The sequence below is a fragment of the Telmatherina bonti genome (genome assembly GCF_933228915.1).
Source record: "Telmatherina bonti genome assembly, chromosome: 4".
Taxonomy (NCBI): Eukaryota; Metazoa; Chordata; class Actinopteri; order Atheriniformes; family Telmatherinidae; genus Telmatherina; species Telmatherina bonti.
This window is the reverse complement of record NC_136622.1, coordinates 8891931-8909430: the sequence shown is the minus strand read 5'-3', so window position 1 is coordinate 8909430 and position 17500 is coordinate 8891931. Positions and strand designations below refer to the sequence as shown.

The 17500-nt window shown below is 41.3% G+C and overlaps 1 protein-coding gene across 2 annotated transcripts in view; it reads left to right on the top strand.

The window, feature by feature from the left end:
* src (v-src avian sarcoma (Schmidt-Ruppin A-2) viral oncogene homolog) overlaps positions 1-17500 on the top strand; it is a 40447-nt gene that overhangs the window by 12694 nt on the left and 10253 nt on the right. Inside the window, exons 2-6 of one of the 2 annotated variants that reach the window (XM_079239552.1) lie at positions 11516-11777; positions 11871-11970; positions 13846-13863; positions 14410-14508; positions 16303-16406. In XM_079239552.1, the coding sequence (XP_079095678.1) occupies positions 11525-11777; positions 11871-11970; positions 13846-13863; positions 14410-14508; positions 16303-16406 (574 nt within the window). In that variant the 5' untranslated portion in view covers positions 11516-11524. The remainder of the gene's footprint in view (positions 1-11515; positions 11778-11870; positions 11971-13845; positions 13864-14409; positions 14509-16302; positions 16407-17500) is intronic. The other variant, XM_079239553.1, reaches the window with a different exon arrangement.

Genomic DNA, 17500 nt, shown 5'->3' with positions numbered 1-17500 from the left:
CCCATAGACTCCCATGTTAAAAAGACCAACTTCACAGCAGAAATAAACATGTTTACAGCCTGGTTCAAAAATACATTTTAGGTTTATAGGTCAGGTTTACCTTCATGACAACTGTGGGGGAGTGAATTTTTTTCTAACTCCCCGTTTAAAAGTAATGTAATCTCAGAGTTCGACATTTTTAGGGGTGTGTCCTTTTGATTGATAGGTACCGACCTCACTCTTCAAGTCAGAAGAACGTAGAACAACCGCGGTTTTTAGCTGGTTAACAACGTGACTTAGCTTTAGCCCGCTTACCGCCATTAGCTGGTTAGCTCCTTTTATCTCCAGGTTAGCTTATAGCTACAGAAAACTCGGAGTTTGCTTGATGTCAATCATCCACCATGACGCTCACAGCCCCCCTCTCAGCTCCACCTCTTTGCCCATATTTGTATTTTCCGGGTGAGACAACACACGTGACCCTGCCAAGATGGCGATAGTAGGAACCGCCCACCGAGCTTCAATTCAGCTCTTCAGAAACCTATGGGTTACGTCACAGAGGCTCCGTCCATCTTTTATATACAGTCTATGGTATGGAAACAAGACCCTAGAAGACGTGAAGAAACATGTTTTTAGTGGGAAGTGTGGAAATGCATTGTTTTCAGTGGGAAGCTAGGAAACACGTCGTTATCACTGAGAAGTGAGAATCACATTGCTTTAAGTAGGAAATAAGAAATCGCATAGTTTTCATATTTTTTTCATAGTGAAGAAAGATGTAATTTTTAGTGGGTAGTGTGGAAAGGCGTCATTTCAAGTGGGAGGTAAAGAAACTTCGATTTAAGTGGGAAGTGAAGAAGCTCTTTGTTTTCAGCGGGAAGTGACGAAATGCGTCATTTTTATTGGAAAGGGAGTAAACATGACATTTTTAGTGGAAAGCTAAAAAACACGGTGTTATCAGTGCGAAGCGACGAAACGAGTGGTTTTCAGTGAAATGAGAGGAAATGCATATTTTTATTTCATAGTGGGAAGTGTGGAAACATGTCGCTTTTTGTAGGAAGTGAGGTAACGCATAGTTTTCAATAGGAAGTGAAGAAACACGTAATTTTTAATGGGGAAGTGAGGAAACATCATTATCAGTGTGAAGTGAGGAAACGTCATTTTTTTAGTGGGAAGGGATGAAACACGTTTTGTTTTCATTTGGAAGTTTTTAGTGGGAAGAGACAAAACACGTCATCAGTGAGAAGCGACGAAACGCGTAGTTTTCAGTGGGAATTAATTAAACGCGTAGTCTTCAGTGGGAATTAAGGAAACGCGTAGTTTTCAGTGGGAATTAAGGAAACGCGTAGTTTTCAGTGGGAATTAAGGAAACGCGTAGTTTTCAGTGGGAATTAAGGAAACGCGTAGTTTTCAGTGGGAATTAAGGAAACGTGTAGTTTTCAGTGGGAATTAAGGAAACGCGTAGTTTTCAGTGGGAATTAAGGAAACGCGTAGTTTTCAGTGGGAATTAAGGAAACGCGTAGTTTTCAGTGGGAATTAAGGAAACGCGTAGTTTTCAGTGGGAATTAAGGAAACGCGTAGTTTTCAGTGGGAATTAAGGAAACGTGTAGTTTTCAGTGGGAATTAAGGAAACGCGTAGTCTTCAGTGGGAATTAAGGAAACATGTAGTTTTAAGTTGGAATTAAGGAAACACGTAGTTTTCAGCGGGAATTAAGGAAACGCGTAGTTTTCAGTGGGAATTAAGGAAACGCGTAGTTTTCAGTGGGAATTAAGGAAACGCGTAGTTTTCAGTGGGAATTAAGGAAACGCGTAGTTTTCAGTGGGAATTAAGGAAACGCGTAGTTTTCAGTGGGAATTAAGGAAATGTGTAGTTTTCAGTGGGAATTAAGGAAACGTGTAGTTTTCAGTGGGAATTAAGGAAACGCGTAGTTTTCAGTGGGAATTAAGGAAACGCGTAGTCTTCAGTGGGAATTAAGGAAACATGTAGTAGGAAACATGTAGTTTTAAGTTGGAATTAAGGAAACACGTAGTTTTCAGTGGGAATTAAGGAAATGTGTAGTTTTCAGTGGGAATTAAGGAAATGTGTAGTTTTCAGTGGGAATTAAGGAAACGCGTAGTCTTCAGTGGGAATTAAGGAAACATGTAGTAGGAAACGTAGTTTTAAGTTGGAATTAAGGAAACACGTAGTTTTCAGTGGGAATTAAGGAAACGCGTAGTTTTCAGTGGGAATTAAGGAAACGCGTAGTTTTCAGTGGGAATTAAGGAAACGTGTAGTTTTCAGTGGGAATTAAGGAAACATGTAGTTTTAAGTTGGAATTAAGGAAACACGTAGTTTTCAGTGGGAATTAAGGAAACGCGTAGTTTTCAGTGGGAATTAAGGAAACATGTAGTTTTAAGTTGGAATTAAGGAAACACGTAGTTTTCAGTGGGAATTAAGGAAACGCGTAGTTTTCAGTGGGAATTAAGGAAACGCGTAGTTTTCAGTGTGAATTAACAGAAGGAATTGCTCTGAACAAAATATGTCAGCTGATATTGGATTTAGACGGACGAAGGGTCACATGGGTAACTTTCTCCCTGCAGCTCTTTGGAGTGTGAGTACAGCTATCTTACGTCTTTGCACTTTGTTGGTTTATGGAATGCTTGGAATCATCGCTATGGTAACGGCCGGGCTGTGTGTGCATGTCAGCGTGGAGCAGTAAATATTGACCCCACCACCTCCCAATCTGTGTGTGTGTGTGTGTGTGTGTGTGTGTGCGTGTGTATGTGTGTGTGTGTGTGTGTGTGTGTGCGTGCGTGTGTGTGAGAGAGAGAGAGAGACAACAGTGAAGGGAGGGGGTTTTGTACACACTTTATCCTGGACTCAGCAGAGTTCTGATGTCGGGGGAGTATTTACCTTCAGACCACCAAACATGGAGGAGGTCCTGCTTTAGACTTTGAGCATCTACACACTCTGCAGGTTTTCTGACGGACTCCGTGGTGTGTTGCAGTGTCTCTACTCCAAACGCTGATCCACCTGACAGGTAACAGAAGTGTGAACAGATAGTAGTCAGCCTCTGGAGCATGTGCAGCTGTACTTGTGGTGTGCAAACACACTCGAACGGTCATTTCCTGTACTCGTGTTTGTGGAAGGAATGAAAATGTAACTCAGCTGTGATATGTTTGTTCAGAACCAGGAACTATCCCACCTGTACTTGATCAGTGTAAACTGTTAAATGTTCTCTTTAAAATGAGACGTTTTTCCTGCTGTCTCAAGGCAGCAGATGGGTTTGACGGCAGGCGAACCCAGAGCGGCTGTGGCCGGACTGGTCTGTCTGCAGTTGTTGTTTATAGGCCACAGATGGGATGTCAAGGCTGCATTTGCCGAGTCCGATTAGGGAATAGATGTTGATAATCTGGAGAGAACAAGCAGGGTTGGATTATTGTATAATTGGTGAATAGTGACGTAGGAACCAAACCTCCCCACTGCCACAGATGGAATAAAAAAAAATTTTAAAAAAAAGATGACGTCCACAGAGATGATCTGGGTAAATCATGCTGTCTGGTTAACACAGGACCATTCTCAGGAAAACGTACTGGTCTGGGATGCTGCTGCAGATGTGGATGTTTGCTGTCCTGCTACTGGTTTTAAATGAGTATCCATTCAGACGATGAAGTCTCCAGCACACGTGAAGAGGCTGCACATGCACACGAAACTTTAAACGTCTGATGTCTGCTGATGCAAATGCAATAAAAACATGATGATATCTTCCTGTAGTCTGGCAGCTGTTGTTCAGGGAACATGTGGACAAAATGTTAATCTGGCCCTGATACTCGGACATGTCCAACATGGTGGGATCAAAGCACAGCACATCAGACATGTGCTTCTTCCTTTCAGCAGATCCAGCTCAGGCCTCAGGCTCACTGTAATATGATGAAGAGGGTAAAAATGATTATACATCAGTGTTGGACAATTGTCTTACGGTTGTGTTTATATTAAAACAAATTAATACTATTAAACGTGAATGACACAATGAAATTAAATGTTTCAATCCATCATTAAGTTTAAGTTTATGGCTGAATCCATTACAAAGACCAGTAAATAAAAAAATAAAAAAATTTAAATCTATTCATAGTAAATAATGTTTTAGTCTTCTTGATCCGCACTTTTATATTTTTATTTACATTTTTTTCACACCCAGTTTGAACATATCAGGGCAACATAAAGTCCAGTTTACAATAACTGTGTTCATTAAAAAAAATAACGATCCAGCAAGGAAACCAACACATTGGACCAAGTCTCCTCTATGATTTAATCATCCATCCTGAGCTTCATGGAAAGGAAAAACCTCCATCAGAACCAGAACCATCAGAACCAGAACCAGAAGGAAAACCTCCATCAGAACCAGAACCAGAAGGAAAACCTCCATCAGAACCAGAACCATCAGAACCAGAACCAGGAGGAAGTACCTCCATCAGAACCAGGAGGAAGTATCTCCATCAGAACCAGAACCAGAAGAAAAATCTCCATCAGAACCAGAACCATCAGAACCAGAACCAGAAGGAAAACCTCCATCAGAACCAGAACCAGAAGGAAAACCTCCATCAGAACCAGAACCAGGAGGAAGTACCTCCATCAGAACCAGGAGGAAGTATCTCCATCAGAACCAGAACCAGAAGAAAAATCTCCATCAGAACCAGAACCATCAGAACCAGAACCAGGAGGAAGTATCTCCATCAGAACCAGAACCAGAAGAAAACCCTATATCAAAACCAGAAGGAAGTAGGGCTGTGATGATAGGCTTTTGTTCCGATTCGATTTAAATTGCGATTCTCACAATTCTTCAATATTGCTGATTTTTGTAAATTTAAAAAAAAAAAAAAAAAATGTCTACAACTTTTCTTTTTTTTTTTTGCTTGTCTTTTTTTTTTTTTTTTTGGTTTCAATGAGGAAAAAACTTCACAGTAGCCAGACCATCATTCTGCTGCTATAATGCCCAAGAAGACACATAAAAAAGATCAACCAGAAGGAAGTGCCTCCATCAGAACCAGGAGGAAGTACCTCCATCAGAACCAGAAGGAAGTACCTCCATCAGAACCAGGAGAAAAACCTCCATCAGAACCAGGAGGAAGTACCTCCATCAGAACCAGAAGGAAGTACCTCCATCAGAACCAGGAGGAAGTACCTCCATCAGAACCAGAAGGAAGTACCTCCATCAGAACCATGAGGAAGTACCTCCATCAGAACCAGAAGGAAGTACCTCCATCAGAACCAGGAGAAAAACCTCCATCAGAACCAGGAGGAAGTACCTCCATCAGAACCAGAAGGAAGTACCTCCATCAGAACCAGGAGGAAGTACCTCCATCAGAACCAGGAGGAAGTACCTCCATCAGAACCAGAAGGAAGTACCTCTATCAGAACCAGGAGGAAGTACCTCCATCAGAACCAGAAGGAAGTACCTCCATCAGAACCAGGAGAAAAACCTCCATCAGAACCAGAACCAGAAGGAAAACCTCCATCAGAACCAGAACCAGGAGGAAGTACCTCCATCAGAACCAGAAGGAAGTACCTCCATCAGAACCAGGAGAAAAACCTCCATCAGAACCAGAACCAGAAGGAAAACCTCCATCAGAACCAGAACCAGAAGGAAGTACCTCCATCAGAACCAGAAGGAAGTACCTCTATCAGAACCAGAAGGAAGTACCTCCATCAGAACCAGGAGGAAGTACCTCCATCAGAACCAGAAGGAAGTACCTCTATCAGAACCAGAAGGAAGTACCTCCATCAGAACCAGAAGGAAGTACCTCCATCAGAACCAGAAGGAAGTACCTCCATCAGAACCAGGAGGAAGTACCTCCATCAGAACCAGAAGGAAGTACCTCTATCAGAACCAGAAGGAAGTACCTCCATCAGAACCAGAAGGAAGTACCTCCATCAGAACCAGAAGGAAGTACCTCCATCAGAACCAGGAGGAAGTACCTCCATCAGAACCAGAAGGAAGTACCTCCATCAGAACCAGAAGGAAGTACCTCCATCAGAACCAGGAGGAAGTACCTCCATCAGAACCAGAAGGAAGTACCTCCATCAGAACCAGAAGGAAGTACCTCCATCAGAACCAGAAGGAAGTACCTCCATCAGAACCAGAAGGAAGTACCTCTATCAGAACCAGAAGGAAGTACCTCCATCAGAACCAGGAGAAAAACCTCCATCAGAACCAGAACCAGAAGGAAAACCTCCATCAAAACCAGAATCATGAGAGAAAACCTCCATCAGAACCAGAACCAGAAGGAAAACCTCCATCAGAACCAGAATCATGAGAGAAAACCTCCATCAGAACCAGGAAAAACGAGTGTAAATATGTACATTTCTGTTGTGTGTTTGTTTCATTGCCTAAACGTGAGAGAATGATGTGCAGATGAGAAAAGACTTGATCGCTGTTGATCTGTGTCTTATGTCTACAAAGTTCTGTTCCTTCTGTTGGCCTTTATGATGTTATTTCTACTGATGCGTTCATTTTACATCTTTTAAGCCTCGTAATCTGACAACTGAGGCTTTCCTGGAAAATACTGTCGGGATGTTGACTGGTATTAAAGTGGCTGAGCTTCATGCAGTTTTACAAGGACTAAAATAGCAAAAACAACATAGCATGGAGTTTGTAACGTGTTTTGGTTGCTTTTTAACGTCGTTTTGCATCCATTAGTTCTGAGTCATGGATGTTGTCCTGTCCAGACTGGATCCATGTTCAGACCCCGTTCTACTGCATCTGAGATGGAAACTGTTCCTCATCAGGAATGATCCGTGACTGAACAGCTCTGTCTACTTCTGGTAAAGTTGGCGTCCAATCGGATGGAAACCAGACTAACAAAAACGTAGTTCTGAACAGTAAATGGTGAAGTTTCATAGTAACTTAATACATTGTGTTAGTTCAGGTAAATATAAAACTACAGCTGTGATCTTATAAAATAGGAAGCCTTCTAGGTGGACTCAGCATCTGGAACATCTGCTGATATGTCGCAGCCAACTACTCTGGTTTTTAATGGAATTTTTTACTGTGGCGGGAAAAGAACGTGTTTCTCTGTGCTTTTGTGAGTAAAAGAAACGTGTTAAAACATGAATGTCTGAATTAGAGTCAGTAACAGGAACCAGAGTTTCTACAAGACGGGACAGCATCGACTTCTCTCCCAGAGAAGGATTTGGAATTCATTTCCAGATCTTATGCATAATTAAGCATCCCCCCCCTCCTTTCCACCCTGCCAACCACCCCACACCCCCTCTTCTTGCCAGAGGGATTTTCATGCAGCTTTGCCTCTCAGGCAGCTTGTTACAGTAACTCAGCCTCATTAGACCGATGTCAGGTCCTCTTTAATAACTGTCAGGAAAAAAAAATCTGTGAACGCAGAGAGGCTGGATGTTTTCAGGAACGTTCATGTCTTTTCCGTCTCTTCTGTCCCCTCGCGGACAGAATTCTCCTCATTCTCCTGCAGAACGTGACACTTTTAGGCGTCATCCTTCATGTTTCCTGCTGCCTCTCAGAGCTGGAAAAGACGGGATCTGGTGGCCTGCAGCCACTTCTTGTTGATGCTGCCTGCTGTGAACTCTGACAAAAGATGGCTTTGTCGGAGCAGGAGTGTGAAGAAAGACCAGAGACTGAATTCTTCCTTCATCCTCCTGATTTGGTCACGTCAGACAGCAAAGGAACTGGGTTCTGTACAGATCTGTGAAGTAGCCGCTCTGTTTGCTTGTTTTCCAACGTCCCAGCTGCTACATCAGTTTAATTCATCAATATTTTCTAACCCTCTGTCCACATGATGTGGTATTCACGCTTCATGGCTGTGGAGACGATGTCTCCTGAGTGAAATCTTTGTCTGGGACGGTGGTGGTTTTTCCAGAGAGATGAGAGAGAGGAAGCTTATTAAGCATGCAGCCAGTCTGCTGGGGGAGAACACAAAGAGCCGCCATCATCTTCATGTCTGCTCCCTCCTTACTGTCTGTTAACCTGCACTCACGGTCGCATGTGACCCCCTTTCTGCAGACATGCCCGGGGGCGGGGGTTGACTGCCTCACCCCATCCGTCCCTCAGCACGTCCTCATAACCCTCCTTCATGATGCCAAACAAAAATATTGTCATGTTAAAAAACGGCCATCAGTGACAACTTCATTCATTTTCGCCCTGATATTTTCCACAGCACCAACCTGCACTGTAAAAACTGACAAGTTGGATCGACTCAAAATAAAACGGCACATTTACACTCAATTTTAAAGAAAAGGCTCAGAAACTCTGATTTGTTAACTGTTTGTGTCCCCTACTTACCTGAGTTGTCAGATTATGAGGCAAAAATGATGTAAAATGAACGTATCAATAGGTAGAACAGCATGAAAGCAAAACAGACTAACAGCACTTCTTCTGTAGAAATAACAAGAAGGAAAACTTTTCTGCATCTCATCTCCATACATCTCCATTTCCTTTCAGGGGAAAACTGGCATTGAAACAAACACTTTCCTCCCAATGTTTTTTTTTTTGCTATTTACAGTTATTTATGCTAATATTTACAGTTGTGCTCATATGTATTTATCCCCTTTCATTAAAGAAAAGCTGAATTTACAACAGTCACTCAAATAACTGGAGACTTAAAAAAGGAACAATAACTAAAAATTTGTTAAAATATAATTTAGTGATATAAGACACTGTTTTTTCATTTAATTGAGTTGAAGAAAGAAAAAAAAAAAAACAAAGAAATGTGTCCTGGACAAATTAGAGCACTTTTCTGTTGAACAGTGGGACAAAATACCTGTCAACAGGTGCAGAAGTCTGACTGAGAGGAACAGAAAACACCTGACTGGAGCGGAAACATTAAAGGATTCTTCAACTAAATACTAGTTTATGACTGATGTTATATATAATAAATTATCTTATTTTTCTTTGCTTTTTAAAAAAAATATTTCTATTGAACCAGAATTAGAAAATAATGTAATGATTTTCATAAAATTTTTATTTATTATTACTTTAGTCAATTTCAGCTTATTTTACAGACAGCTGTTTTTTTTTCTTCTTTAATGAAAGGGGATGAATAAATATGAGCACAACTGTACATCCAGTCCTCAGAAAACCAACTCATATTTAGCTGGGTTTTGGCTCCAACGTATATCAGAAATATCCTCTTGGCTTCAATCCAACCAAAGACGAGTATTACGCTTGTTCTTTTCAGACAGCCATAGTACATGTTGATCTTTGGCTCCTCCTGATTGGACTGTCAATGTCAATTTAACCTCTGATTGGTGGAAAGTTTGACAGGTTTTGTTATCATTTCCCGGTCAAAATACTGGTCACTTAGCCACATAATAGTGATGATGATCTTTTTCTAATATCTAATAATGTTGTCAGGGATCAGTCAGTGTGGTATTAGTTTCAGAATAAACACTACATTCTACATCGTAAACCTCTAGAAAAGGATAGAAATGCCTGGAAAAACTTCTGATTACCTAAAAGATAATCAGTCTGTCACGTTGCCGCACAGAGTTACACTTTCCTGAGAAACCCTTGGTGATGGAAGGGATCATGCTTGTGGACACCAGTCATCCCGCAGTTTAACTGGATTGATTTGTCATTGTGGAGCTTAAATTACCTCCTTAAATTGTTGGCAGGTAATTAGGTAACATCTGTGTAAATTATTGGCTGTTTCTCCTGATTTCTTCAGTTCGCCTCACTGAGAATAACGGAAACTGAATGCAGCAGAAAGCTTAGCTAAAAACACGTCAGACCACCGAAACCTCTGCTACGCTGCTGTCGGTCATTCTAGCAGGTAAACTGTATTTCTAGAACTTCTTGTCTACACACTGAAATTACAGTGAAAGGTGGATGATAGCTGGTATGAGCTCAGCGTGGGACCACAACATGTTTTACTTAGAACTGGTTTCCTCACAGCTGATTTGTAGCCAGGTGTAGTGTGCGATGATTTCATTTCATAATATCCTAAAAAAAAAATTAAAAAAAAGTCATTATTAAATTAATAAATAATAATAATAATAATATTAATAAATAATAATAAAAATGAATATAATATAGATACACACACACACACACACACACACATATATATATATATATATATATATATATATATATATATATATATATATATATATATATATATATATATACATATATATATAGTGTATTATAATAATTAAAGTATAATAAACTTATAAATCATGTATCATAAATAACATATAATAAATATAACAGAGAAAAGATGGGAGAAAACAGAACACAGCTATGTAGCTCATTTTTAGCTACGTTTTTTTTGTGTAGTAAGTGTTTTTAAAGTACTTTTAAGAGAAATTACTAGATAAATAACTGTTTTATTCAATATACTGTGTTAAAAGCTCAAATTTTGAGCAAAAATCTGTCTGATTTCAATGTTTATTACAACTAAACTGACTTTTTATCCACTAAATTTATGCTGCTAACACTGATGTTGTTCTAGCCGGCGTGCACGCCACCACTGTGCCTGGATCATGTTGTTGGTGTTGTTTCAGGCCAGCCGACCTCGCCACTACGTTCGGCAGATAAACGATCCCTGAATAACCAGAGTCCTCAGCAGAAGGGTAAATCCTGACTCTGTCCATGTGCACTTTGACCCTCATCTGCTTATCGGAGAACCCCCCCCCCCTCCACACGGCTTTGTATTTTCTGTAAATTAGCATTTCGTAGCAGATCTCCTGCGGGTTCATGAGCCTGACCCTGGGCTTAGAGTGATGATGATGATTTCACAGCTTTAAGCTGTGATCAGAGCTGGAAGCTTCACAAACAAGCTGCAGAAATCCAAATCAGCTCTTTTTTTCCCCCCACAAATCCATTCTCATCGCTCGCTTTCGTTTCAACAAACTTAATCTCTGATTCGTCATCAGCTGTGGATCCAACGGTCCGACTGAAACCATGATCCCGTTTGTGGTTTGTCTCCTTACGATGTGGAGGAAATCCAAGTATCGTTAATCATATATGAACTGACTGCTGTGACGGACTGCCGGCCTGTCCAGCGTGTTCCTGCCTCTCACCTGATGGTTGCTGGGAGAGACTCCAGCTTTCCTGCTGCCCTGAACTGGACGAAGTGGAAATGGGAGTGATTTAAACATGGGAGTGATTTAAACATCCCATTAACCTCATCCTTTATTTTAAACTATTTATATGCAGCCCGTACAAGAGAAATAACACACACTCCCACAGCTTAGACCTGACCATCCGCAGTGTTCTCCAGTGTGTGTGTGAAAACGACATCTTCTTCCTGAATTACTGTTTTTTTTATGTAGAAATTTTCTACGGCAAAGAGGATTAGTTATTTGGGTGTGAGGGGGAGTTATGCTGCATGTGGTCTGCATGAGTCTCTGTGGGTTTAAGTGGAGACTTCAGCTTCTGTCTCTACTTCCTGCATCTTGCTTTGTGGACATGAGAGGATTTCTGCTTCCAGAGAATAGAATCTTAAATGGAAGATCGAGTCTGTTTGACGCCAAGCGATGGTGTCATTTCTCTCCATCTCACACTCTTCTCTGTTCTTGGATCCACTGCAGGCTTCGGCAATGGGGGGATCCAAGAGTAAGCCCAAAGATGGAGGCCAGCGAACCCGCAGCCTTGATGGCAACTTCAGCGCTGGGGGAGGGGCCGGCGGCCATCACCTCAGCTCTGCTCAGCAGTCCCTGACACCCAACCGAAGCCCCACGATGGACGGGGGTCTCAGCAACAATCAGTCTCTGGCTAACAATGCAGAGCTGGCTCTGTTTGGAGGTGTGGACAACAACAGTGTGACGGCCCCCACCACTATGACTCTAGCAGGTCAGAAGCTCCACTGATTTGCTGTTTCACACAGTATGACTGCATGTTCTGTAAAGTTCTCCATTTACAGACAGGTTTTTGCTTCCCCTAAAGGTGGCGTGACAACATTTGTGGCGTTGTATGACTACGAATCCCGAACAGCTTCCGATCTGTCTTTCAGGAAAGGCGAATGCCTGCAGATTGTAAACAACACGTAAGAAAAAGCTAAAAACAGCTCTTATTTTATTCCCTGTCTCTGGTTCCTCTGTCTCCTCCAAAGATACCAACTCTTCCTCATGTAAACGCTGCAGAATGTAACCATGGAAACCACTATTCCCCCCCCAGCAAGGCTTGAATTGTAGTGACAGGTTTGTGCTCTAAGTTTTGACTAATCCATGAAGCAGATCAGCAGGCCACTCAGTCAGGCTAAGTATGGACGCAACTGCTTTTACTTGCAGTAGATTTAATGAGTCAAACAAACTCGGTGGATTCCTAACCTGTTTAACTGGGACAGTCCTGCTTGTTTTAAAGTAAATACTTGTTCTTTGAGTCAATAGAAGTGCAGTGAACCATAAATAGTGGGACAAATTACTGACCTAGAAGGCAGAATCTCAGAACAATAGTGGATTGTTGCTGCATCTGGCTCCTTAAGCCGAAATCCTGCGTCGTTATTGGTTCATCTACACCCAGAATCCATAAACCATCTCTAAGAATAATTAACAGGGTAGAAGAGTTCATTTCAGGTCAGACACGCCATGTGCACTCTTCTCTGTAGTCCATTTAAACTTTTCTTGATTTGGACTATTTTTTATGCCTCCTGTATAAGATCCAGAATAAATGACTAATATTTTTGTACAACTGCAAGGGCTGTATGTATAATCCTGGTCTCCAAAGAAAGCTGAGTCATGTGAGATTAACACATATTACTACAATTCTGCAGTAAGGTGTCAGAGTTTATTAACTCCATACACAGTAGAACATGGAAATATTTATTTCCCCCTAAAAGAAAAACACTTTACTTTCAGTAAAAACCAGAGAACACCAGTCCAGATCATCAGAAATAAGTCAAATAAAAACCAATCAGAGACGTTAGAAAAGTAGTCCTAATGACCCAAGAAGTCCAAGCCATGAATAATGCAATCCTTGGATTTAGTGAAATAATGTGTGATGAGGAACCGTGCTGCAGCAGAAGGTAAAGACTGAATCTGAGTTTTACAGGAGTTTAATAGAAGTGTTACGCAGGTAAATATGTCAGGTATTCATCAGCTGATGATGAAGATGATGATGGACATCTCTATCAATGGTCAGTATCAGGAGAATCCAGGGATAGACCCTGAATTCACCTTAAAAACGCCATGAGGGTCCAGGAAGACGTCGAGCCCAACATTTTTTTATGACAGGAAGAGAGAATGCTTCACTGTAAAACCCCCTTCGTCTCCATGGAAACCAACAGGACCTTCATCTCTATGGAAACTAGCAGCACCTTCATGGTTACTTCCAAACAAAGGCAGAGTCACAGGAGACGGAGTTTGTTTTGTAGAGCTGGAATAAACCTGTTTACCACAGTTAAATTAAGACGTGATTTCTGAGCAGCGATGCGACGGACATCTTTATAACTTCCAGAGTCTCTGCGTTACTGTGACGCCTTGCTTGTGTTGTTTGCTGAGGTGGAGAAATTAGAAGCGGTGGACGATGCTGTTGTCATGGTTTTCTTACATTCCCATCTCATTGCTTGGAGTTTGAACTGTGTTTGGCTTGGATGCTGATTGCCGAGTCTTTTTGCGCTCATCTTGGCGTGCTACGTGTTAGCATTGCTGCTCAGAAATGGGTTAAATGGAGAAATACGGAGCATAAGCGGCGACCTGCCATAGGCTGCTGTGTGTTTTCTGAACGCCCCTGTATCAGGTCCCATTCCTGTCAGTTTCTCATCCCCTAATGGTAGAAAATACTCACATACACAGTATTACCACGTGAAGTATGTTGTAGTGTGTTCTGTCACTGCTTCTAATGTGCATTTCTGTAACTTTTCCCACCACTTCCCTCTTTGTCTCTTTCCCACTTCTGCATCACAAACCATCATATTTTACAGGAGGAAGGTGAACTGCAGGTTTGTGTTTGAACACACAGTTTGTATGTGTGTATCCTGTAGAGCATATAGTACTTCACCGTCATACCCTTCATCACACACCCCTTCCCCATAATTCCTGGTTAAAGATGTTGATGCCGAGCCTTGCAGCACTATCAGCATCTCCGCTCAGACAAACAGTATAACTGTTTTCCTTTTATTTCCTGTATTTTTATGTATATAGTGGTGCAAAGCTGCAACAGTCCATTCCCTGATTAAAAGCGCATCATACACACATCATCACCTGCCCTACCCACATGAATGCGTGTTTGTACGATGAGATAACTCCAAGATAGTCATTCTTTTAACAACAGAGTAACCTGGGCTCACATTTATCAAGCGTCTCTCAGAGCAAAGTGCTTAGAAACACTTTAACTAAATTTTCTTTAGTGCTTACCAGAAATAAAAAAAAAAAAAAAAAAATCATCCTCTGAGACTCTTGATAAACAGCCCTTAAAATTTCCATTTCTGTTTTTGGGTGTGTGATGAACCTCGGTGAAGCTGTGTATTATCATTTCATCTGTGCAGAGAAGGGGATTGGTGGCTGGCACGCTCCCTGACCACCGGAGAGAGTGGTTACATCCCCAGCAATTATGTGGCTCCATCCGACTCCATCCAGGCAGAAGAGTAAAGCCCTTAATTTTTTCCTTGTTCTCTCTCTCTTTTATCTGTGTTTCACAAAGTGCATGGACAAATCAGCACTCGCTTTCTGGATTCTGAGGAATTTTCGGACTTATTTGTGTAAATTTTACTGGAATCCTTCAAAAGTTACTGAAACGATCTGGGCGATTCATTTATTCACTTTCATTGTATTGAAGAGTATAGCTAGCAGATGGTTAGCTTAGCTTGGCATTTAGTAAAGACCAGGAAAAAATAGCAAGCAGATCTAAACTGACAGCCTGCTCCTAAAGGCAATGAAATTCACCTCCAAAGCTACAACCAAAAGATAGATTAGCTTAGATCCGGTCCTGCAGGTTTTCCATGTATCCCTGCTCCAACACACTTGACTCACACTAATCAGTTATTGTGCCGAACATCATTGGCTGTTGGATCCATTTCATGGAAGCCAGGTGTGTCGGCACAGGAATACATCATAGATCGTATATGAAGAGCCTATGCAGAAGTGCATAAAACTGAAGTTCCCCCTTCATCCACTAGGGGCTCCAAAACAGCAAATCCTCATAGACTCCAATGATAAAAAGACCAACTTCACGGCAGAAATAAACATGTTTACAGCTTGGAACAAAAATCTATTTTCAGTTTAATAGGTCAGGTTTACTTTCATGACAACTGTAGGGGTAGTGAATTTTTTTCTAACTTGCCCGTTTAAAATTAATTTAATCTCGAAATTCGGCATATTTAGGGGCATGTCCATTTGATTGACAGGTACCCAATCTCCCGCTTCAAGTCAGAAGAACGTAGAACAACTGCTGTTTTTAGCTGGTTAACAACGTGACTTAGCTTTAGCCCACTTACCTCCGTTAGCTGGTTAGCTCCTTTTATCTCCAGGTTAGCTCGGTTAGCTCTTAGCTACAGGCAGCTCAAAGTTCACTCGATGTCAATCATCCACCATGATGCCCCCCCCAGCTCCACCTCTTTGCCCATATTTGTATTTTCCGGGCGAGACGACACGCATGACCCTGACTGCTCTTCCACCTGAGCTTTTAACAAAATTTAAGCCAGGACCAGGCTAAAAAAACCAATTCTAAACCAAATATAATCCACGACATGGAGAGTAAAGACAGCAGCAATGAAGCATGATGTCACCAGGAACACCCACATGGTTCACAGTCCTCACCCATTTCTGTTTCCAGTTGTTTGCTAGGCTAAGCTAACTGACAGCAGCTAGCAGCTCTTCATTTGTTGTCTCTTTATGTTGCTAACCTGCTTGCTTAGAACAAAACTCACAAACTAACCTTTATAACAATCACCTTTCTCACTTTTGCCCCCTGCTCCACCAGTGATCTCAAACTGACTCTAGAGTCCAGGTAAGCCGCTGCTGCTCTAGAGCCATTAGCATGATTTCATCTGGAACACACTGAAGCAGAGCTTTTCATAGTGGGTGGTGGGCTTCTCCACACGGTTTCCAACAAGTTTCAGTAGAGACTTTGCAAAGAGAAGATCTTTTTTATTTAATCTTATTTAAAAGACTACCAAAAGGATCATGTTACCAAAAGTAACACGATCGTGATTCTGCACACATCCAGGAGTTGAACAAAATTATCATTACATTCAAAAGTTTTGGTGTTAGAGCATCTTTTTCTGAGCTTTCAGTAAGGGGAGGCCCACCATCTGACCCTGAAAACCACTGCGCTGAATTGTTTGAGCCCATCTGAAGAGTATGCCATCCCAACTTTTGGACCGACATACATTTGAAGCTTTTCACCAGTGTGATCCTTATTTTCCCCATCTCATCACCAGGTGGTTCTTTGGTAAAATAACACGCCGTGATTCTGAGAGGCTTCTGCGAAGTTTAGAGAACAAGACAGGAACCTTCCTGGTCAGAGAGAGTGAGACCTCCAAAGGTAAGCGTGTGAGTCCTGGTTTGGGTTTTATATGTAGAACTTCCTGAGTCATCAGGTTGTCAGATTTTCTGTGAAAGCCTTGTTCCTGGAGAACTTCATAGCATCTTGATTTATTAACAGTTATGTAAAGAACAAAATGAATAAGTGGGGAAAAAAGGGTGGAAAAAACAACAAAAAGACTGGAATTGAATAAAATTCTATCAAATATTATTTTTAAATTATTTGATATAAATAAGTAATATAAAAATAAATACACAAATAAAAGTAAATGGAAAAAAACTAATGAATAAATAAAATTAACCATTTAGATATAAAGAAATAACATATAAAAAGTGAGTCAATAATAAAAAAAAAAATCATCTAATCATCTTCTTCTTGTGGTCTCAAGGAAAAGAAAAAAGTTCTCGCAGTATGAAGCAGGCTGTAGTGTTGGGGGGTGAAAATGCAGCCCAGGTCCCTGCCTTGATGCGTGGATCCTAATCCCTTGTCAAATTGCATCAGTTTAACCTTTAAAAACTATGCAAATCCATCACAGGCCCTAACAGATAGAAGTTCAGGAGCAGCGGGGCCTTGGGGCTTTGTCAGCCGATCAGCGCTGCAAACAGGATGTGTGTATTGTTGCTGTGTTTGTTCATAATGCAAAAGAAGCAGAACTGGTCTGCAGGTTTTTATTTTCATTCCAACGTATGAAGTGTTTGTAGAGATTTGTTTTTTGTCACCTGCTTTCAGCTTTTCACCTCCAGGAAGCTTGTTTCTCACCTGAAACTTGCTCCATAACGTCCGTAATTCTGAAACTGAACTAACCTAGCAGCATCTGGACTGTTTCAGAAGAATGCAGAAGCAAAGAGGAAACAATAATCTGGTGATGTTACGTAGACATAAAACTTGACAGGAAAAGGCAGTAAATGAACATTTGGTTTGTTCTCCAGCTCCACAACGTTCCCTGGCTCTTCGCTGAGCCAGCCTGTCCAACCCACGTTAACACTGTTGTTCTGCTTGCAACACATCACGTCTTCAGACATTAACGCTGCTATTCTGTTGGTCAGACAGCTCTTTCACATGAACCCAGCATCTGTTAAATGTCTTCTGTACTG